This window comes from Neoarius graeffei, chromosome 12, assembly GCF_027579695.1.
Source record: "Neoarius graeffei isolate fNeoGra1 chromosome 12, fNeoGra1.pri, whole genome shotgun sequence".
Lineage (NCBI taxonomy): Eukaryota > Metazoa > Chordata > Actinopteri > Siluriformes > Ariidae > Neoarius > Neoarius graeffei.
In genome coordinates, this window is record NC_083580.1 from 49,599,900 (window position 1) to 49,623,717 (window position 23,818).

The 23,818-nt window shown below is 40.6% G+C and overlaps 1 protein-coding gene across 2 annotated transcripts in view; it reads right to left on the reverse strand.

Annotated features, from left to right (window-relative positions):
• The window catches only part of hpse (heparanase), a 58,074-nt gene that overhangs the window by 21,780 nt on the left and 12,476 nt on the right, over positions 1 to 23,818 (reverse strand). Inside the window, exons 2-5 of one of the 2 annotated variants that reach the window (XM_060935959.1) lie at positions 17,044 to 17,189; positions 8,606 to 8,734; positions 1,619 to 1,750; positions 633 to 804 (exon numbers count right to left, since the gene is read on the reverse strand). In XM_060935959.1, the coding sequence (XP_060791942.1) occupies positions 633 to 804; positions 1,619 to 1,750; positions 8,606 to 8,734; positions 17,044 to 17,189 (579 nt within the window). Of the gene's footprint in view, positions 1 to 632; positions 805 to 1,618; positions 1,793 to 8,605; positions 8,735 to 17,043; positions 17,190 to 23,818 lie in introns of both variants that reach the window. The other variant, XM_060935958.1, reaches the window with a different exon arrangement.

Genomic DNA, 23,818 nt, shown 5'->3' on the forward strand with positions numbered 1-23,818 from the left:
TATTTTTTTTTTTTTATTGACATAAGTCCGATTAGACCTGTGCATGTGCAAATTAACATCTGTGTGAGATTCCTTGCGAGATATTTGATCCCAAAGTTAGCCAGTTTTGCATACGGTGCCAATGGCTGTAAAGGCCATTGCTTCACGGTCACGTTAAACCAACTCAGCCACAGAGGAGGCAAGAAATCGATTTCTTACTTGCAAAAGGAAGGGTTGCTGGTATCATTCGGCCAATATGTTTTATTTTCAATGAAAGCCATCTGTGGGTAGAAATTGTGTAAAAGTGTTTAAAAAAATGGCATTTTCCACTAAATGATTGATGGCCCAGAGACCCAAATATTTCTACTATAGTTAGCATGGCAACCAGTGGACCCTGGGGTCTGATACTGTACCAGTACCCAGGTACTGTCCTTTAACAAAATATGATGAAAATATGTAAGGTACCATTTTCCAAGCTGTTGGTCATTTTGGTTGGTTTTCTCTGACAGTGATTCTTAAATTTGGCCGGTCTGTGGGAACTGTCTTTGTCTAAAAGGTTTGCTTTACTTTTTCTACATGTGTTAAATCGTGTTTTATTATAAAGGCTACTTCACATAAAGAGGTTAGCTCAGAGTGAGGTGCTGCTGTCTGACCCAGTGAGGAGGTATTTGCCGTGGTCTCGTGGCTGACCGATATCGGGTCCGTACAGATCTGAAGAACTGTACAGTTCTGATTTCTGCAGGATCTTACGAAGATGGAGGAAATCTTCTCCCAGCTGGGAACCATTCACCCTGATCTCCGCCTTCTTCTCGTAACTGTTGGGTTCTGGAAGCAAAATCCACCAAACAAGAAGTTGTGTTCCGTTATTAAAAATAAAATGAAGCATTTCTTATGTTCAAATTACACCACAGCGGTATTGAATTCTCTAATTTTATTGCTCAGAAGCCGCAGATTAATTTTTCCGACAGTACTGCATCAATAAATGACAGGTTTATATTAATGCACTCATTCCAACACGTTACTGGTTCTATAGGGACAGCTCATTCACAGGGACGTATATAGTGGACGCTCCACATAAATGGATTACAAAAACTTGCTGAAATTCACCACTGATATTCTGAAGTTCTCTCTCGGTGCCTTTTAACAGTCAGAGGAAAAGCTGCAACTAAGTTTTCTGAAACAGGGAAGTCTTCAGGACAGAGGAGTTACATTTTGCGGTTTCTTTTTTGTGGTCTCTTGAACTTCAAGAGAGAAAAAAAAAAAACGCTGTTTATAGCTGCTGTATCCAAGTGATAACAGGAACTAATTTGTCTCACAAATGATCCACAACATTAAAATGCAACTATGATATAAATGGATTAAAAGTATGATGCGGTATTCTTTAATAAATAAGACATTGTAATCATTGGCAAATCACGATAGTATAAAGAGGAATAAAACATTTCAGGGTATGCTGGTATAGGAAAGTAATTAACTTTGATGTGGTAACAGTAACTCTACTTCATCAATCCACCCGGTCATGTTTTATTCTTTTCATAATACTGCTAACAACTTTAAACTTTCATTAACACTTCACATTAAGATAGTAAGATTCCGGACATAAAGGTCAAAGCAAAAACAAAAACACACAAGGTCGTACCATTGCCCAGCTCCCAGGACATCCTGTACTGCTGCCGCTCACAGTAGTTCAGCAGCAGCTCAGCGTTCTGACTGTCCCAGGCATTCTCAGGAGTTCGTAGCAGCGCATTTAAGCCAAAAATCAACTCCAATCCTGAGCAGTTCACAAATGAGTAAAGCAGATCCACTGCATATTCTACACAAACATGAAGGTTATTAAACAAACAGGCATAAATGAAATGTACACAATTCCTCTCTTTTACACTACCGTTCAAAAGTTTGAGGTCACTTTGAAATGTCCTTATTTTTGAAAGAAAAGCACTGTTCTTTTCAATGAAGATCACTTTAAACTAATCAGAAATCCACTCTATACATTGCTAATGTGGTAAATGACCATTCTAGCTGCAAATGTCTGGTTTTTGGTGCAATATCTCCATAGGTGTATAGAGGCCCATTTCCAGCAACTATCACTCCAGTGTTCTAATGGTACAATGTGTTTGCTCATTGCCTCAGAAGGCTAATGGATGATTAGAAAACCCTTGTACAATCATGTTAGCACAGCTGAAAACAGTTGAGCTCTTTAGAGAAGCTATAAAACTGACCTTCCTTTGAGCAGATTGAGTTTCTGGAGCATCACACTTGTGGGGTCGATTAAATGCTCAAAATGGCCAGAAAAATGTCTTGACTATATTTTCTATTCATTTTACAACTTATGGTGGTAAATAAAAGTGTGACTTTTCATGGAAAACACAAACTTGTCTGGGTGACCCCAAACTTTTGAACAGTAGTGTAGTTCAAATCCAGCTAAATCATCACACCTCAGTAAGACTTTTTTTTTTTAAACAAGTGTGAAAGCAGCCTTACTCAACTTAGTAGGGCATAATACACAGCGAGCTGGCCAGTACTGTGAAATAAACCCTGACAGAGTGATGTAGGACTCCGACATGAAGTAGAGGGCCCTTGATTCACTCTGAAGGGGTTTATTTCGCAATAATGACAGGCTTGCTGTACACTATCCCGCTTATTACACAGCCACGTACTAAACAAACGAATAATTTGACAAAATCTTGATGTAAAAATGTTTTTATTGATTTACATATATGATTTTAGTGCTTCTGTTAGTTTCAACAGTTGGAAGTGTGTCCACAGCAATGTAAACTCTGTAGCCTTCTTAAGATTAGCTGTCACGGAGTGAGCCGTGACGCTCGCGCACACACACCTTCACACACACACACCTCTCACGCAAGCGCACAGCACATAGGCAGCAATCTGCCGGCAACGTTCAAACATCTTGGCTGACCTGTCGCTGTGAGTTGCACTTTATTTCCATTACTGTTTTCTGTATGGGTATTACTGGTTTTCAAGCATTTCATACTCCACCGTTTGCCATAGTTTCTAACGAGAGCAGCATTTGTTACGAGTGCAGGGAAAGGCCTACCGGCATTCTAGTAACATTTGTTTGGCTCCACTCATATGTAAAATGCATCACACATTTCTAAGCATTTTCATCTCCCATCGGTTAAGCATTGTCTATGGTCTAGGAAACACACGTACAAACCGGTTATTTCTAACGTCAAGTTTATTTAGTTCTAGCATTTTTATAACACAAAACAGTTTTCAGTAACTCATCACGCGAACTCCACATACTTCCTGTTTGTTGCGAGAAACCGAGGGACTGTACCATTGGCTTGTTATGGAGGGGTTTCGTGGGTGTTTGGTAGAACGGACTATTTTAACGGGGGTGTTTTACTGGTGTTGGGGAGACATGTATTTTACTATGCACTGAAGGGTTTTTGGTTAATGAAAATTATTTTGGATGTTTGTATATTTTGTGTTTGTTTCTTTAAATTGTTATTTTGTATTTAGGATGTCATTATTTAGTTGACTGATTAATTTTGCAATTTGGGCTCAACTGTGGGAGGGGCTGCGGGTATGTAAGCTCTGCAGTAGCTCCAGAGCCTCAGTTGTGGTTGGAACGTCTTGTTTGAAGGTACTGTGGTTTGGCTGACTAATAGTTTTATTCAGAGTCTTTTTGATTTAGTCTGGCAAACTTGAAGCCTCTTTATTTTTGTGTTTTCTTATTTTGTTTTCTTTTTGGCAATTTGAACCTTTGGCTGGCGCACTGTAAATATTTGCACTATTTTAAGAAAAGTTTTGAAAATAGAAAAAATAAAAAAATATATTTTTGGAGGAAGAAGTTTTCCGGCTCTCTGTCTGCTCCACCGCCGTCCATCCTTGCAACATTAGCATTATCATTCACATTAATCTGAACATTGAAATTAATATTAGAAACATATTCCACGGTGTTTTCTGATGGAGTAATTTAAATTTTTTTTTTTGCCACAGGGTGTCACGAATGCGCTGATGTTGTTAATTTGATTATTCAAGCAATAAAATTTACCCAACTTCTTTCTGCAGACTGATATGATTAGACGTGGTCCTCCTATGGTCAGAACTGTGTCCATAGCAACAGTGTTATTCATAGCAGTGTTCTGCTGTCCAGCTACAGACCATACAATGTCGTAACTGACCAACCAGAATCAAGTATTCAACAGAGCTGTGTAATAAAACTCAATATCATACGAGTACATTTTTTTATAGTTATCTTTTAATATTAGTACATTACTTATAGGTTATATTACATTATTATAGGTTTAAAAGGTTTTTTATATAGATATTATTTATAGGTTATACTATACTGTAGGTTTAAAGTTTTAAGGTGTTTGAGCCAGCTGTATTCGGAGACCTAGGGCGCAACATTTTCAGTTTGTTGCGCTTTGAGTTATTGACTGCAACTGCTTTTAAATACATATATTTACTTTTTTCATAATCTTTATTGGTGTGGTAATGTTTTAATTTCCTTTTATTTTCTTTTTGTAAGAGCATAAAGACTTTGTTTATATGCTCCAAATACATATTATTATTACATTTTGAAATCACGAGCAACAAACAGGATTTGACCTAACTCGACTCCAGTGCTAGATGATCATTTGAGTTAATGTTTCACAAAAAAAAAGATCACATTTTCACAAGTTAGAAGAAACGTCTCAGTCTCAACAAACACTGAACAATTTCTCGAAATTCAATAGAAACTCTCTTGATACAACAATGTGTAGAGTTACTTTCAGTTCCAAATCCCTACCCCAGCATGCTGAGCTTTCTATCTACCTGATGTGGGTCACATCAACCTGACTACCAAACCCAACAAGCTAAACGCAGCAACTGCACTGTACAAATCTGACCAGCATTTAAAGGAGAACTGAAGGTAATTTTATCAAAATTCTATCTCTCTCATTTTATCAGGGATCCCAGCAGTAATTGAAAAAAATAGAGGAATGTAAGAAACTATCAGCAGGGGTCAAGGGGGCTGCAAGCCCCCTGAAGCTGTTGAGATTTTAACATTTAAAGATGCTATAGAACACATTTTTTACATAGATTTAACATAGAAAAGCAACAGAATTTAACAATAATGTGTATCTATTTGATGCCATATTTTGTAATCAATGACATAAGTGGCAAAAAAAATTGTTATTTATAAAAATTAGATGAAAATGTAGCTTTGAAGAATATACTTCTTCTAACCCGGACACTGTTCCGCTATCTCTTTTATGGACGATATCTTTTTTCCACGACATATTGAATTAAGTTCAACGCATTAGAAACAAAAGCACGAACGGAGTTAAAACACATTTTCTAGCAAATGGGCGCAGCCCCCTGTGATGACTTGGCGACTTGTCCAGGGTGTACCCCGCCTTTCGCCCGTAGTCAGCTGGGATAGGCTCCAGCTTGCCTGCGACCCTGTAGAAGGATAAAGCGGCTAGAGATAATGAGATGAGATGAGATGGGCGCAGCCATATTGTTTTCTCGTTCAGCAGGACTATTCAATTAGTTTTCCATTTGGGCCACATTTCGAATCCAAGAACTTGAGGTGGGCCACAAATTTTCCGCGGTCACGAACAAGTGGTAATTTTTCAGTTTTCAAGTAGCCTACAAGGTCTATTATATTATATTCCATTTTTAGCCTTCAACTTAACATTGAATATTCAAAATGCACACAAACAACTCTCTTTCCCATCTCCTTTATTTAAAACAAACAAACAAAAAAATAGAACATTTATCTCAACATTTCTCATTGATATGCTTGTCAGGCTACTGATACTAAACAGAACACAGCTTTAGCCCACAGCTGCCTTTGACTTTAGTGAGAGAAGTGACATTTCTTGTTTTGCACAAGATCTGTGATGTTTGGTTCATAAGATGTCAATGCAATCGCGACACGCTGATTGAGAATGCATATGTGGCAGCGGGGGCGTGGTCAAGCGCCGGTCTGTGACAGGAGGGCGGAGTCAGGGAAGGTAAGTGACAGAATCACTACACCTGTCGTTAATTCATGTGTTTAAGGAGAGAGAGAGAGAGAGAGAGCAGAGGGAGCTCTCTCCACAACTAGACGACTGATGTGTGTGCGTGTGGCTGAGTGTGTGTGAGAGTGCAGATATACGCTGAAAAGCTAAATAAAAGCGAGTTTTGTGAACAGAGTTCTGTACTGTCGTCCTTCTGTGCTCCACCCACCTACACGAACTGTCACAGTGGTGTGCTCGTCCCGGGTTTTGGCACCACTGTGACAGTTCGTGTAGGTGGGTGGAGCACAGAAGGACGGCAGGACAAAACTCGCTTTCATTTAGCTTTTCAGTGTATATCTGCACTCTCTCACACACACTCAGACACACGCACACACATCAGTCGTCTAGTTGTGGAGAGAGCTCCTTCTGCTCTCGCTCTCTCTCCTAAAACACATGAATTAACGACAGGTGCAGTGATTCTGCCACTTACTGTACCTTCCCTGACTCCGCCCTCCTGTCACAGACCGGCGCTTGACCACGCCCCCGCTGCCACAGCATATTTGCTAACTATTTGCATTTTACTGAGTTAACAGTAGCTGGAAAATAATAAAAGTGCAAAATAACTATTATAACATCATCTATTTATTGATATTCGGTAAATTAAAATACATATATTAAGTTTTGGAGACTAGTGAATGGTATTTTACTTTAAGGTGAAGCATCACGTCGGCCGCATCCGGGCCGCCAATTGAATAGGCCTGGCGTACAGTCTCGCGGTATTTACATCAATTTAACTTCCGAGTGTTCCCGAATGTCAACGAGAACAAACGAAGCTGACAAAAACATCACTAAACAAGCAAACCAAATCAGAACGTATTCTGCTGGTCATTTTACTTAAACAAACATATTTTTAACGGCTATACAAGAGATTAAAAAAAAAAAAAAAACACCACTTTGGCTAGAAAAATAGCGGAATTCCGCTAAATAGCGGACGTCTGGGATCCCTGTTTTATTAAATATCGGAATACATTTTTGATAGCTATTGTGTCACTGCTATAGCAAGTTATGAGTGTTTGAAATATGCTATGTAATATATCAGTCCATATGTCAAAGCAATGGCCGTAAATGAGATTCATTGAGACCTGTGTGAGGGTGCTTTCACACCAACAGTAGTTGGTGCGCACTAAACAGTCCATTCGAACCAAAAGCTCTTAGTTTGGTTTCGTCGGTGTGAAAGCATCAATCGCACTCGGGTGCGCACTAAATCAAGCGGACCGAGACCTCCAAAAAGGGGTGGTCTCGGTCCGCTTGATTCCGCACCAAAATGTCAACCTCTGGTGCGGTCCCTCTGGTGAGCACGCGAACCTGGACCAACTCAGGTCTAAATATGCATAATATGCACATTTTTTCATTGAAAAGTGGGGTGTGTCTACACTGGATATAATGTAAAAGGCTGCCCACACTAAGAATAGTAACTATTTTAATAACTATAAAGATAATGATGTGAGCATCTACACGTGATCATTATAACGTCCTGTAAACAGCGATATCAGGCACACGCGCGTGCTCCAGCTCTGTCAGCTTTCTGTCAGTGGGAAATTCAGATTGCCCTGTATTAACCTACAGCATAACAGATTCTACAGTAAAAGCCAGCTGGCTTGTCAGGCTAACAGACTATAGCCTACTTTGTGGGTCTTTGGAAAGGTGCTTGTCTCATTATCAGCAGGACAGCATTGGTGAAAACAGCACGTCTCCTCTGCCTGAAATGGCGCGCTATACACCTTCGGCGAACCCAGTATATCCGAAGATTGTTCTCCAGCTGCAGCCGCGACTCATTCCGGAATTGGATATTTTGCCAGAAATGGGTAATGTTGACGATATAAAAAGCAAGGACCAGCGCAAGAAACAGTGTGCGAACGTGTCGCTCCATTGTGAAAGTCCACCGGAAGATGACGAAACGTCACTCAGACCAATTTGGTTCGTTTGCATGTGTGAACGCGGACCACACGCAGTCTGTATGCTACAATGTAACAATTTTACTGCTGGAACTAGCGGTGTGAAAGCGCCCTGAGACATCGTAGGACGGAAGTGAAACGTACAGCAGAAATCAAAGTGACCAACGTCTGCCAACGTTGTCAAAAGACGCACGCGCCCTCTTTCGAATGCTGACGTAATCAGGCCGAAAGTTTTGTTTGTTTTGACAGCAATCAGGAAAGTTTGAAAAAAGTAGGCAGTAATCGTCATTTAAACTCGTTTTTGTGCAATATTTCATTTGGAAAACAGTTTTCAAAATGGCGGCACTGACACCTGGCTGACACTTCACATTTCGAAGTCTCGCACAAGTCTTGTGAAGATCGCACGGATAAGCGACACCTGCCGTGGACCAAACAAACTAAATTCAACACGGCTAAAAACCGAAGAGGCTGATAAGTATAATTGCAATTAGTTGCCAATACGAGTCATGATATAAGGTTACTAAAACCGAAAATGCAACTGAATAACATGTTAAGAAATAAAGCAAGTTTAAAAATGACTTCAGTCCTCCTTTAAGAGTATAGAAAACAGTCATAATGTCACTGTTAATTGACTAAACTTTTAAAGTTCAAATAAACTCAAAGACTCCTGAAAATGCTGACAGCATGCAATGAGGAACTTTTTAATTTCCTTACCAGAAAATGTCACTTGCTTGCATTTTCCCTGTGCATCCTCATGGCGTAAGAGCAATGCCTGTATGGCCCAGCCTTGCTTCAGCTCTTCCTCCAGCACTGGTGGCAGCTCAAATTTACTACACAGAGGTCCTATAAGAATGATCACAAACAGAAAATGTGACAAGTGCAAGATAGGACTTTTCTACAAATACGAAACTAAACCTAATCAATGAGTTAAAGCCTCCAACATTATTTACAGCATTTGCTCTTATCCAGAGCAACGTTATAAAAGGGACGGGTACATTTTATATTGATCACATTTATATAACTGAGCAATTGGTGGTTAAGGGCCTTGCTCAAGGGTCCAGCAATGTCAGCTTACCAGTGCTGGGATTTGAACTCACAGCCTTTTAATCAGTAGTCTGATGCCTTAAATAGCAAGCTACCACTGCCAAAAACAAAAAAGTTACAATATATACTAGCCAAAAACTAAGGATAAATATAAGGCCACCTACATTCACGTGAGGGTGATTTTTCACTTAAAAATTACTATAATCCTTTATTTTGATGCAAGATGCCGCACTTGCATGTTTGTGTACAAACAGCCAATTAAATGTAAAATGCAGAAATCATAAAAGAATGAGTAAATTTTTGGTGTCGCATGTTTGGAATTTTAGTCATCTGTTTCAAGATGATTAATGAGTCAAGATGGCTAAAGCCAGTATCTCACTGGGCTGCGACAGCCTGCAACTAGTTGGAGACACAATTGCAATAAAATATGCGAATTAGCGACAATTTTCACCTAAAATCACACTGAAGCAATACTTACGACACGTTTGCGTACGTCGCACGAGTGTTGCATGAATGTCACAGGAACTCCCAGCGAACTTTGGCCAAAAATTCACCAGAAGTTCGTATACCTGTAGCACGAATGTCATACGACAATATTGCGATTTTTTTCAAATTTGCGAGTGTCGTGCGACAGCTTGTGGGACTGCTATATTAATTCATAAAAAAAAAAAAAATACTGTTTACCCCATCCCAAACAATCTCAGACCCCCAAGGGCGATTTGTCATAGTATCAGGGTCACTCTTTAATACTCCAGTAGTACTAGCAAGTATATATGCCCCAAATTGGGATGATGTCAGCTTTATAAATAAGCTCACTTCTCTTTTTCCGAATTTGGATTCACATAGTTTAATTTTTGCTGGTGACTTTCACACTGGGGCGGCACGGTGGTGTAGTGGTTAGCGCTGTCGCCTCACAGCAAGAAGGTCCTGGGTTCGAGCCCCGGGGCCGGCGAGGGCCTTTCTGTGTGGAGTTTGCATGTTCTCCCCGTGTCCGCGTGGGTTTCCTCCGGGTGCTCCGGTTTCCCCCACAGTCCAAAGACATGCAGGTTAGGTTAACTGGTGACTCTAAATTGACCGTAGGTGTGAATGTGAGTGTGAATGGTTGTCTGTGTCTATGTGTCAGCCCTGTGATGACCTGGCGACTTGTCCAGGGTGTACCCCGCCTTTCGCCCGTAGTCAGCTGGGATAGGCTCCAGCTTGCCTGCGACCCTGTAGAAGGATAAAGCGGCTAGAGATGATGAGATGAGACTTTCACACTGTTATGGATCCAGCCATGGACCGCTCTAGCCCTAAGACTTTAACACGCTCCAAAATGTCTCAAGCTCTTGGCGAGTTTGTTGAGAAAACCGGATGTGCTGATCCTTGGAGGTTCTTCTATCCTCATAATAAGGAATTCTCCTATTTCTTGCATGTTCACCATACATATACTGTAGTAGGATAGATTTTTTCTTTATTGATAAAAAACTTCTTCCTGCTGTGAAGAAGACAGAGTACACTGCTATTGTTGAGTCAGATCATACTCCAGTATCTCTTGATCTTTTAATCTCTCAAAACCTGGCGCGGCGTAGTACCCGGAGATTAAATACAGCCCTACTGACAGACAGTCACTTTTGTGAATACATATCAAAAGCAATAGATGACTTTATGCTATTTAACAAATCAGACTCCATATCTCCATCTACATTGTGGGAGACACTTAAAGTTGTTATAAGAGGGGAGGTCATATCTTACACAATTTCACTTAATAAAGAGAGAAAACAGAAGGAACAAGAAGTCATTGCGTCAATAAGAAGTATGGACCAGCAATATTCTGCCACCCCAACTCCAGAGTTATATAAAGAGATGGTTGCACTGAAAACTCAATACGATTTATTGTCTACAGAAAGAACTGAGAAGCACCAGCTGTGGTTAAAGGGTCACTATTACGAGCATGGGGAGAAAGCTGGCTGTCTTCTGGCCCATCAGCTGAAATGTAGATCTGCATCTCGCTTAATCCCACAGATTCGTAATACTTCACAGTCTCTGACCGTAGATCCACTTGAGATTAATAATACTTTTAAAGAATTTTACTCAGAACTATATACTTCTACATCCCCACAAGATAACTCAAATATGGCAACTTTCTTGGATAATTTAGACATTCCAAACATAGATGCGGTTGCCAAAAACGATCTTGATGAACCCATACATTTGCAGGAGATAATTGATTCCATTCATAAAATGCAAAGCGGCAAGTCTCCAGGGCCTGACGGCTATCCTGTTGAATTTTATAAGAAGTTTTCTTCTCAACTCGCTCCCATTCTGCTTGAAATGTTCAATCATTCCTTTAATCAGAACCATTTACCACAGACCCTGACTGAGGCATCCATTTCACTTCTTTTAAAGCCAGGTAAGGACCCACTTGATTGTGGGTCTTACCGAGCTATATCCTTGCTAAATACAGATGTCAAGATTTTGGCTAAAAACTTATTGCATCAAGACTAGATAGTGTAATATCCCAAATCATCTCACCGGAACAAACTGGATTCATGAGAGGCTGTCAGTCCTTCACAAATATACGCAAACTCTTAAATGTTATACATTCTCCACAATCTCCAGCATCCAGGGAGATGCCCGAGGTTGTTGTCTCCCTGGATGCTGAAAAAGCTTTTGATAGAGTTGAGTGGTGTTATTTATTTGCTGTGTTGGAGAAATTTGGTTTTGGCTCAAATTTTATATCCTGGATCCGCTTATTATATACCTCTCCTAAAGCATCTGTAATTACTAATAAGTTATCTTCCCAACTATTTTCTCTGTCAAGGGGCACACGCCAGGGATGTCCCCTCAGCCCTCTTTTATTTGTATTAGCTATTGAGCCATTATCAATTAAGTTTAGGACAGCCCCCAACATCCTTGGAATTCATAGGTTGGGAACTGAGCATTGCATCTCTTTATACAGTATGCAGATTATCTGTTTCTTTATTTCGGATCCAGTGTCAAGTGTCCCTAATATTGTTAATATCCTTAATGACTTTGGGCTTTTCTCATCTCATCTCATTATCTCTAGCCGCTTTATCCTGTTCTACAGGGTCGCAGGCAAGCTGGAGCCTATCCCAGCTGACTACGGGCGAAAGGCAGGGTACACCCTGGACAAGTCGCCAGGTCATCACAGGGCTGACACAGACACAGACAACCATTCACACCTACGGTCAATTTAGAGTCGCCAGTTAACCTAACCTGCATGTCTTTGGACTGTGGGGGAAACCGGAGCACCCGGAGGAAACCCATGTGGGCACGGGGAGAACATGCAAACTCCGCACAGAAAGGCCCTCGCCAGCCACGGGGCTCGAACCCGAACCTTCTTGCTGTGAGGCGACAGTGTTAACCACTACACCACCGTGCCGCCCAGCTTTTCTCTGGTTACAAATTAAATTTTACTAAAAGTGAATGTTTTCCCATCAATAATTTAGCCCTTCAGATGTCAGACTCTGCACTCCCTTTCTGTATGTCAAAGACTGGCTTTAAGTACTTGGGGATACATATCACCTGTACTTTCTCTGATCTCTATGAGGAGAACTTCAAACCCCTTTTACTGAAGTTGGAATCAGATTTAACCTTCATCCTACCAAGTGGGGTCCATCTGGACCCCGCACCTATATGTTTGTTTGCCATTTTAAAAATATGTGACTTACTGCCTCACCGTTTTATGAATTTGTCGGAATTTATGTCTTAATTAAAACACTAAAGCACCGGAAGATCAGATTTTTGCATTGTGAAGGTATAATTAATTTGTTACTGGGGTCCAACCGGACCCCAGAGTAAAGTTTATCTGTCTTTCATTTTATAATTGAATAGCACACTGAAAGTTAACTTCTTTTATTTCTTTTATGTTCCATAATGAAACTACCAAGGCATTCCTTCTTGGGGTCCGTGTGGACCCCACTGCTGCAATAAGCACAGGCTGCAAAACAAAAGCCCTAAATTATTTTACAATTACTTTTTTGTTTTAAATTCTGTAAGAAAAGACCTAAGTTGTAATCCAGAATGTTTTACAGCTGCATGAGCTGCAAAAATCATGTATATAATGCCAATTTTTTTTGTGGCGCTATAATTTGCTACATGTATGCTAGTTATTGCAATATTATTGCAATGTTATTGCATTTATAATACATCATTGATATTCAGCCATAGTGGATTTTGTTCTTCAATAAAGTTATGTCTGTTTGCTGCATTGAATTGGTTCTTACTGCATTGATTTCAAGGTATTCCCTCCTTAGGTCCATACGGACCCCGCCTGGTAGTTTGTGTATGTAAAATTGGCTGGTAGGATGAAGGTTAAGTGTGTTCTTTATGCCTTGGGCCCTTTAGTGTATTGCTGTTATTAATACAAGATGTTCTGAACAAAACTTATCTGGTGATTTTGTCTTTATAAGCTTTAATTTTAAAGAAAAGTATTGGGGTCCAAACGGACCCCACATGGTAAGATTAAGGTGTAAAATAGCATGGTAGGATGAGGGTTAAAGAGATGGTCTGGCCTTTATTTATCTCTTTCAGGTAGAGTTAATTGTATAAAAATGAATGTCTTACCTAAATTTTTGTATCTGTTTCAATGTCTCCCAGTATTTTTGTCCAAATCTTTCTTCCAGTCTCTGAATAAATTCATCTCTTCGTTTTTGTGGGCAGGTAAAAATCCTAGAATCCGCAGAAAATTTTTGGAAAGGCCTAGAGACCAGGGTGGCCTAGCACTTCCCAATATGAGAAAATATTATTGGGCATCCAATATACAAAAAGTAATATATTGGTATCAGGCTCCACAGCTGGATTGGTGCAAAATTGAGTCGAACTCATGCATTTCTACCTCATTCTCTGCTTTAATTACAGCAGGATTACCATTCCCACCATCTAAGTTCACATCAAGCCCTGTGGTAATTTCTACTCTTCGAATATCGGCACAATTCAGATAAAAATTCAAGCTAAAAGAATCGTGTCACTACACCTGTTGTCAATTAACGTGTGTTTGTGTGTCTCCTCCAGTGACCGTGCCCTATAAAAGGAGAGTGAGAAGGGGAGGTCGGCACCGAGGGCTTGCTAGTAGCCTGTGTGTGTGTGTGTGTGTGTGTGTGTGTGTGTGTGTGTGTGTGTGTGTGTGTGAGTGTGAGAGAGAGAGAGAGAAAATAATTAAGATGCAAACAACCGCCTGCCGTGCTCCTGTGCTCCACCCACATCAGGGTCTTCCTACAATCGGCAATAAAGCATCGGGCACCATCGCACTAAGCACCCATGACTGTGTTCCAATATACAGCTTGAACCATTTCTTCAAATTTACTGATGACAACTGTGGTTGGTTTCATAAGCAATAATGATGAAGCCAATTAGAGAAGTGAGATGAACCAACTGGCCACGTGGTACGTGAATAACAATCTCTTCCTAAACCACGTCAAGGTCTTCCTACAATCGGCAATAAAGCATCAAGCACCATCACACTAAGCACCCATGACTGTGTTCCAATATACAGCTTGAACCACTTCTTCAAATTTGCTGATGACACAACTGTGGTTGGTTTCATAAGCAACAATGATGAAGCCAATTACAGAAGTGAGGTGAACCAACTGGCCATGTGGTACATGCATAACAATCTCTTCCTAAACATGGAAAAACAACAAGAGAGGTTGTTATCGACTTCCAGAAGGCCCACACCCAGCAACTCCCGCTAACCATCAATGGAACTGCTGTGAAGCAGGTGAGCAGCACCAAATTCCTGGGGGTGCACATTACAAAGGTCTTCTCCTGGAAGAACACCACCGCATCACTGGTCAAGAAAGCCCAGCAGTGCCTCCATTTCCTCCAGAAGCTGAACAGAGCCGGAGCCCCAACGCCCATCATGTACATGTTTTGTTGCGGCACAATTGAGAACATCTTGACCAGCTGCATCACTGTGTGGTTTGGGAGCTGCACATCTGCCAATCCTAAGACCCTGCAGCGCAGTGTGAATGCAGCTGAGATGATCACTGGTGCCTCACTATCCCCATCCTGGACATCAACACCCACCTAACCTGGAAAGCCATCAGAATTGTGAGTGACCCCACCCACCCTTCACACACCTTCTTCAGTCCCTTGCCTTCTGGTAAAAGGTACTGGAGCCTCCAAGTTCACTCCATCAGACTGACAAACAGCTTTATACACCAGGCTGTCAGGATGCTGAACCAACTAACTAACCAACTAACCACCTTCCTTCCCTCCATCAGGCACTTGTCACTTTACTACAATTTTTTTTTTACCAAAAACATCTGCTCACTACGCATCCTGTAAATGTAACATTATTTGCACACTGTAGATACTCCCTTATCCATTAAGCTGTTTGCACCATTTCCATCCTCACTGTTTCTGCTTGTGTGGTTTTGTATGCATGTGCCTTCTTTATACCTCAGGTATTAAAAAAAAAAAAAAGTGTGACTTTACTGCATTTAAAGGTCCCCTTGCATCGTTTTTTCATTAATTGTGCGGTGGTCTCTAGTATGAATGAATGCCCTGTGAGCCAGTTTTGGTGAAAAAAAAGCTGTGGTTCTCCTGTTTCAGGCTGTTCTAGTTTGGTGGAGGAGTGGGTGGCGGGAGAACGACAGGATTTCAGCTCTTATTAATATTCATGACATGTAAACGTGTCACCTCTGATTGGCTAACAGCAATCAGTAAACGTGTTACCTCTGATTGGCTAACAGCACTGTGACGCTACCGGTACCTCCTAGGTCAGAGCAAGCGGATGTGGGTGTCTTTGTAAAAACTATTTCGATTGGCTAGTATGGTCTCGACATCGATGTTTTGACCAATAACAATGTAGATGTGGCAGCGGGGGCATGGCCGAGCGGCGGTCTGTGAATGGAGGGCAGAGTCAGGGAAGGTAAGTGGCAGAATCACTGCACCTGACGGGAATTAACGTGTTTGTGTGTCTTCCCCAGTGACCGCACCCTATAAGAGGAGAGGGAGAGCAGAGGAAGGGAGCTCTCTCCCCAACCAGAACGCGTGTGCGTGTGTGCGCGCGACTGGGAGGGAGTCATTCATTCATTCATTTATTTAATTGAATACTCCCTGCGGCAGCGGCTCTCATCAAGGCACGAGGCACGGAGCGGAGCTCGCCTTGGGGTGTGTGGGGGGAATAACGTCCCCTGGCTGGGAGCTGACGGGCCCTGGCAGTGCTGGTTCGTTCGGGAGAAGGCAGGGGTCGCTGGCTGCCAAGTCTGGGGAGGCTGGGACCTCCCCTGCCCGAGTTACGAGCGTGCAAAGTTGGGCTGGAGCCGCCGTTGAAACGAAACTGATGCGGAGCACTGCGCCTCGGGGCGAATTATGTCTCTCTCCTCGCGCTTTCTTCCCGTGGGCGGTCGCAAGCCAAAGTGGGCGAGGCCATAAATACTAATTTTCGAAGTGACGTAACTTCGTATGGCTTTTTCTGATCCGCTCCTTTTTCCGACTATTTTCTTTCATAAGCTAATACAGGGAATGGGAGTAGAATTACATTTTCACATGCAGCATGCATATGCAACTCGGAGTGAACTATGGTATTTCAAAAAGAGCCAGTATTAAACATTTTTGGTGGAAGGGCACCTTTTTAAAAAAAAAAAAACTTGTTCTGTTTCTGCATTTATATTTACACTGAGGGTCTGGGAGAGACAATATTTCAATCATGTCTGTGTGCTGTTCATATGGCAGAATTGACAAAGTTAACTTGACTTGAAGATGCAAGAAAGGCTATTTGTTGCAGATCCGTTTTAAAATGTAGTGAAAGGGGGGGAAAAAAACTCAATGTAAAAATGTTAACTGAATAAAAGGATAAATAACCGAGGCTTCATTATTTTCCACTTCAACCTTTACTCACTGTAAAAAAAAAAATATATGGACGATGCACACGCATTGTTGATCATGTCAGCAAAACATTAAGCAGAAAAAATGAGAATTTTGTCCATCTACAATTATAGTGTAGTAACTGCAAAAAAGTTCCCATTGTATGTGCTCAGTTTCCATGGACTATGGTTAAAACCCATTTCCTGCTTTCTTATTTAACCCAATTAGAGTAATTTTCCTCCGCATTACTATCAAGTTGCTCTTCAACCATAAAGTGCAGAAAATGTGACAATTACCTGCATGAGGATGAGAATCTCCACTGTAGCTTTTCGTTATGTAATATTTACTCTGTGGTTTAAATTTCATAAAATCTTGTTGAGTCCCTCCAAAGCGCAAAAATGCAGGCGTCAAAGCTTTAGTGAGGATCCTCAGTTTGGGAGACCTAAAGAGCCATCAGTCATGTTAGCATGTTGGTTATAGTTTAAAAAGAAATAAAATGTGCAGATGACTCTACAGAACATCAACAATATTTTTGTATTACAAGTAATAGTAACATTTCCTACAACCCCAGTTCCAAAAAAAGTTGGGACACTGTAAAACATCAATAAAAACAGAATGCGAAGATTTGCAAATCATGGAAGCCATATATTTCATTGAAAATAGCACACAAGACAACATATCAAATACTGAACTGAGAAATTTTATTGGTTTTTGAAAAATATGCTCATTTTGAAGTTGATGTTTCAGAAAAGTTGGGACAGGGGCAACAAAAGACTGAAAAAGTTGTGTAATGCTAAAAAAAACTAATTTGGTTAATTGGCAACAAGTCTGTAACATGATTGGGTATGAAAAGAGCAGAGAGGCGGAGTCTCTCAGAAGTAAAGATGAGGAGGGGTTCACCGCTCTGTGAAAGACTACAGTACATGGGCAAACAGTGCAACAGTTTAAGAATAACGTTCCTCAATGTAAAATTGCAAATAATTTGGCGATCACATCATCTATGGTACATAATATCATTAAAAGATTCAGAGAATCTGGAGGAATCTCTGTGTGCAAGAGACAAGGCTGAAAACTGACATTGGATGCCTGTGATCTTCAGGCCCTCAGGCGACACTGCATTAAAAGCGGACACGTGTCTGTAGTGGAAATCACTGTATGGGCTCAGGAACACTTCAGAAAACCATTGTCTGTGAAAACAGCTCATTACTGCATCCACAAATGCAAGTTAAAACCAGATATATACAATATCCAGAAATATGGCTGCCTTCCCTGCGATGACCTGGCAACTTGTCCAGGGTGTACCCTGCCTCTTGCCCATAGTCAGCTGGGATAGGCTCCAGCTTGCCCACGACCCTGCACAGGATAAGCGGTTACAGATAATGGATGGCTGGATGGACGATTGCCTTCTCTGGGCCTGAGCTCTTTTACGATGGACTGAGGCGAAGTGGAAAATTGTCCCAAGGTCTGACGAATCAAAAGTAGAAATTCTTTTTAGAAATCATGGACACCATGTCCTCCAGGCTAAAGAGGAGAGGGACCATCTGGCTTGTTATCAGTGCACAGTTCAAAAACCAGCATCTGTGATGGTATGAGGGTGTATAAGTACACATGACATGGGTAGCTTGTATATCTGGGAAGGCATCATTAATGCTGAATGATATATACATGCTTCAGAGCAATATGCTGCCAACCAGACAAAATCTTTTTCAGGAAAGGCTTTCCTCCTTTCAGCAAGATAATGCCAAACCATTTTCTGCACATTAAAACTGCATGGCTCCGTAGTAAAAGAGTCTGGGTGCTAAACCGGCTTGCCTGCAGTCCAGACCTGTCTCCCATTTAAATCTTTTGGCACACTATGAAATGCAAAATATGACAAAGGAGACGGAGGCACGGTGGTGCAGTGGTTAACACTGTCGCCTCACAGCAAGAAGGTCCTGGGTTCGAGCCCAGTGGCCGACGAGGGCCTTTCTGTGCGGAGTTTGCATGTTCTCTGTGTCCGCGTGGGTTTCCTCCGGGTGCTCCGGTTTCCCCCACAGTCCAAAGACATGCAGGTTAGGTTAACTGGTGACTCTAAATTGACCGTAGGTGTGAATGTGAGTGTGAATGGTTGTCTGTGTCTATGTGTCAGCCCTGTGACGACCTGGCGACTTGTCCAGGGTGTACCCCGCCTTTCACCCGTAGTCAGCTGGGATAGGCTCCAGCTCGCCTGTGACCCTGTAGAACAGGATAAAGCGGCTAGAGATAATGAGATGAGATGACAAAGGAGACCCCGAACTGTTGAGCAACTGAAATTGTATATCAGGCAAGAGTGCGACAACATTTCTCTTCCAAAACTACAGCAATTGATCTCCTCAGTTCCTAAACATTAGCAGAGTGAAGAAAAGAATGAAGAAATTTAATTTGAAGGAAAGGTTGTGCTAAATAAAGACAAGATTAAACTTAGAGAAGAGAAGCTTGTCATCTTAGGTCACGGGTCGTAGCCCAATGAAAAGACTGATGAGCCAGTTATAACATCAAATACTGTGTTTAAAATAAAATTTAACAACAACAATAATAATAATAATAATAATAATAATAATAATAATAATAATAATAGCTGTTCACCAAATTTAATCAAAATCTGTTTACTACTTTTTGGATTACATTGGAAACAGCCATTTAAAAAAAAATCCTGGATCCTCATACATATTCGTATTTGCATCGAAACAATCAACTATTCTTGGCCCAGGGGCCACCTTTTCTCAAAAGGTCATCAAAATCCATTCATTACTTTTCGAGTTACGTTGGGAACGGGGGGGAGAGAGGTGAAAACAACCTCCAACAAAGCTGGTGGAGGTAACAGGCGTGCCTTGTCAAAAGTTAATTAGTACAATTTCTTGCCTTATTAATGTGTTTGAAATCAAACAGTAAATAGTAAATAATAAAAACAGTAAATAGCCCTATTCCACAACTGTAGTAATCCATATTATGTCAAGAACCGCTCAACTAAGTAAAGAGAAATGACATCCATCACTTTAAGACATGAAGTGTTTTTAATGAATAAAACAAAGAAAAACATTTAATTAGAAGGTGTGTCTAAACTTATGACTGGTACTGTACGTGTTATTATTCAAAGCATCAATTCACAGAGAGCTAGGAGTGATAAATCATTCATTTACTGATTTGTGTAACTTCAGTGTTTAACTTCTGCAACGTGAAAGATGATAATGTACTGACAGAACTGAAAATATGTATGTGGATTTGCCAATTTTCTGTCAACTTCTTATGGTGCATTTATGCAAAATGAACACATCTCGCATCTCAGTCGGACAGAATGTACACTCTGATGCATGTTTGTGTTGCAAAAAAAAAACACTTTCTGAAACCATAAAAAGAAAAAGTTCATGGAAGATCTAGTTGAAACAATTTAATGGAACTAGAGCGGCAGCTACAATTATCGACACCTTTTCAGATTTAACAATAAAAACAATTTTACAAAAGGTGAGTTTTAGTTACAACAGTTATTACTGCTTAATTAATCAACTGGAAGACCCCCCCCCCCCGCCCTTTGATCTTGTTGTCTGATGACACAGCTCATTACCTGAGATGGATTTTTTTTCAGCACGATCAGCAATTTGAGAAAAACCCAGACGATATCATCGCAGGTAAGCATGGTGGAAAGATCATGGACATGTTTTTACTTATCAAATCCAAAGAAATTTCATGATCTCCTTGTTGAAACCTACTTTGTTTCTTACTCTTTCATTTGACAGTCGCCATTTTGTATCTAAACACACATTTGAGAATCACATGAGGTGTCGATAACAGTGATCACTTTCACCGGTGTCCACCATTATCGACACCCTGTCATGTCATTAAGTGACATTTACTACTGTATCAATCTTTGTGTAACATTGTTGAAGTAGATGAAGTACTTAAAAAAAAATAAAAAAGTGCTGTGATGTACAACCCCGATTCCAAAAAAGTTGGGACAAAGTACAAATTGTAAATAAAAACAGAATGCAATAATTTACAAATTAAAAAAACTGATATTGTATTCACAATAGAACATAGACAACATATCAAATGTCGAAAGTGAGACATTTTGAAATTTCATGCCAAATATTGGCTCATGTGAAATTTCATGACAGCAACACATCTCAAAAAAGTTGGGACAGGGGCAATAAGAGGCTGGAAAAGTTAAAGGTACAAAAAAGGAACAGCTGGAGGACCAAATTGCAACTCATTAGGTCAATTGGCAATAGGTCATTAACATGACTGGGTATAAAAAGAGCATCTTGGAGTGGCAGCGGCTCTCAGAAGTAAAGATGGGAAGAGGATCACCGATCCCCCTAATTCTGCGCCGACAAATAGTGGAGCAATATCAGAAAGGAGTTCGACAGTGTAAAATTGCAAAGACTTTGAACATATCATCATCTACAGTGCATAATATCATCAAAAGATTAAGAGAATCTGGAAGAATCTCTGTGCGTAAGGGTCAAGGCCAGAAAACCATACTGGGTGCCTGTGATCTTCGGGCCCTTAGATGGCACTGCATCACATACAGGCATGCTTCTGTATTGGAAATCACAAAATGGGCTCAGGAATATTTCTAGAGAACATTATCTGTGAACACAATTCACCGTGCCATCCGCCATTGCCAGCTCAAACTCTATAGTTCAAAGAAGCAGCCGTATCTAAACATGATCCAGAAGCGCAGACGTCTTCTCTGGGCCAAGGCTCATTTAAAATGGACTGTGGCAAAGTGGAAAACTGTTCTGTGGTCAGACGAATCAAAATTTGAAGTTCTTTATGGAAATCAGGGACGCCGTGTCATTCGGACTAAAGAGGAGAAGAACGACCCGAGTTGTTATCAGCGCTCAGTTCAGAAACCTGCATCTCTGATGGTATGGGGTTGCATTAGTGCGTGTGGCATGGGCAGCTTACACATCTGGAAAGACACCATCAATGCTGAAAGGTATATCCAGGTTCTAGAGCAACATATGCTCCAGACGACATCTCTTTCAGGGAAGACCTTGCATTTTCCAACATGACAATGCCAAACCACATACTGCATCAATTACAGCATCATGGCTGCATAGAAGAAGGGTCCGGGTACTGAACTGGCCAGCCTGCAGTCCAGATCTTTCACCCATAGAAAACATTTGGCGCATCATAAAACGGAAGATACGACAAAAAAGACCCGACAGTTGAGCAACTAGAATCCTACATTAGACAAGAATGGGTTAACATTCCTATCCCTAAACTTGAGCAACTTGTCTCCTCAGTTCCCAGACGTTTACAGACTGTTGCAAAGAGAAAAGGGGATGTCACAGTGGTAAACATGGCCTTGTCCCAACTTTTTTGAGATGTGGTGTTGTCATGAAATTCCCGAAATATCGTCGGACACCGGTCATGACAGACGAAAAATTCAGTTGTCCTACGGTACGTAATTAACATAAATGTCAGTCAACCCGACCGATAGCTATTGTAATTACTAATATAAACATCCAAATCTAAAACATGCCTGAATTTAATTAAAAAAAAAAAAAACACTCACAAATATCGTATTTATTGCAACTTAATAAACAAAGTTCTCATACCCCATGCATCAATGTCTCTACACGGTTTCGCATACCTTAAATACAAGTCAATGGTGCACAGAGTTTTCTCGCAGTGACCTACTTCGTTCATTGAGAAGATATGTTATCGATCGATATGCTGTCCGAATGCATTCGTGCCATATTTGTTTACCTTGTCACTGTATAGATGGCTCTGACTGGTCTGTCTATTGAGGCCTCTCCCTTTATCCAATCAAAAGTCGCCTTACTACCTCTTTTGGTTGCTCGCTGTCAAAATGTCCATGCTGAATGCGGCCGGTAAAAGCGTGCATTGGTTTTTTGGAAAAAATGCAAAATCGGACACCGTCAAACCGCAAGTTGTTTTCAAAAGGAAAACATCTGTCAATTCTGAAGGGGGGAAGCAGCCACGTCGTCGTTTTCAAGAGGCATGGCGAGTTGGGAGGCCTTGGTTTCGTTACGATTACGGTAAAAAACTCGTTTTGTGACTACTGATCGTGCTGTCAAGACTAGCAGGAACCAGCAGCAAGATGTTCAGATGTGTGATATTGTTGATGTTGAAAGTGAAGCTGTGGCTGGTTCTGATGGAGATGTTGAAGAACCTGTTCCTCAGATGGATGAGTGTTATGAGCAGGATTCTGATCTTGACGCAGGCTATGAGAGCTTTGATGAGCAGGATGAGGAAACTAACAACCGTCTGCTTGAGAAATTCAGAAATGAGCTTTGATGTGTTCAATGATAAACTGATACAAAAAATATCATCAGTAACTGACCGTTTCAATGTGCTGGAAAGGACATTGTCGAATAGAACATTGTGGAATAAATAATAGTCCTTGATTTTCTTGCTTGTTTTCATTCATTTTACACAAAGCTAAAATTGTCTGACAAGGTCTGAAAATGTCTGACATAGATCTGCCCAACGTCAGACAATATGACTGATGTTAAGGAAAGTTTTTCGGGGACACTGCTTTAAAATCACCTAATTTTTCTCTTTAAATGATACATTTTCTCAGTTTAAACATTTGATATGTCATCTATGTTCTATTCTGAATAAAATATGGAATTTTGAAACTTCCACATCATTGCATTCCGTTTTTATTTACAATTTGTACTTTGTCCCAACTTTTTTGGAATCAGGGTTGTATAGAGGGCTACCGCGTGACGTCACCGTACCGCGAGATTTTGTTAGGGCGCCATATTGGAAGACCTCAAGTACATACATACATACATACATACATACATACTCAGTGCAGATTAAATGAAATGTATTTTTAATTTACTACTTATCTGTTTTTATTTATATATCTTTGAATTATTTGGACATGGGGAAAAACTATATTTAAAATCCAAAGAGGGTTTGAGGGAGGAAAATTAAAACAAAAGAAAGAAATGAAATATATAACATAAATGTGATAAAATTAAGGATGTTTTTATTCAGTAAACATTTAAAAAAATGTTCTACAACACTCTAGCCTAGTGACTTACCAGTAACAAAATGGTCTGAACATATTCT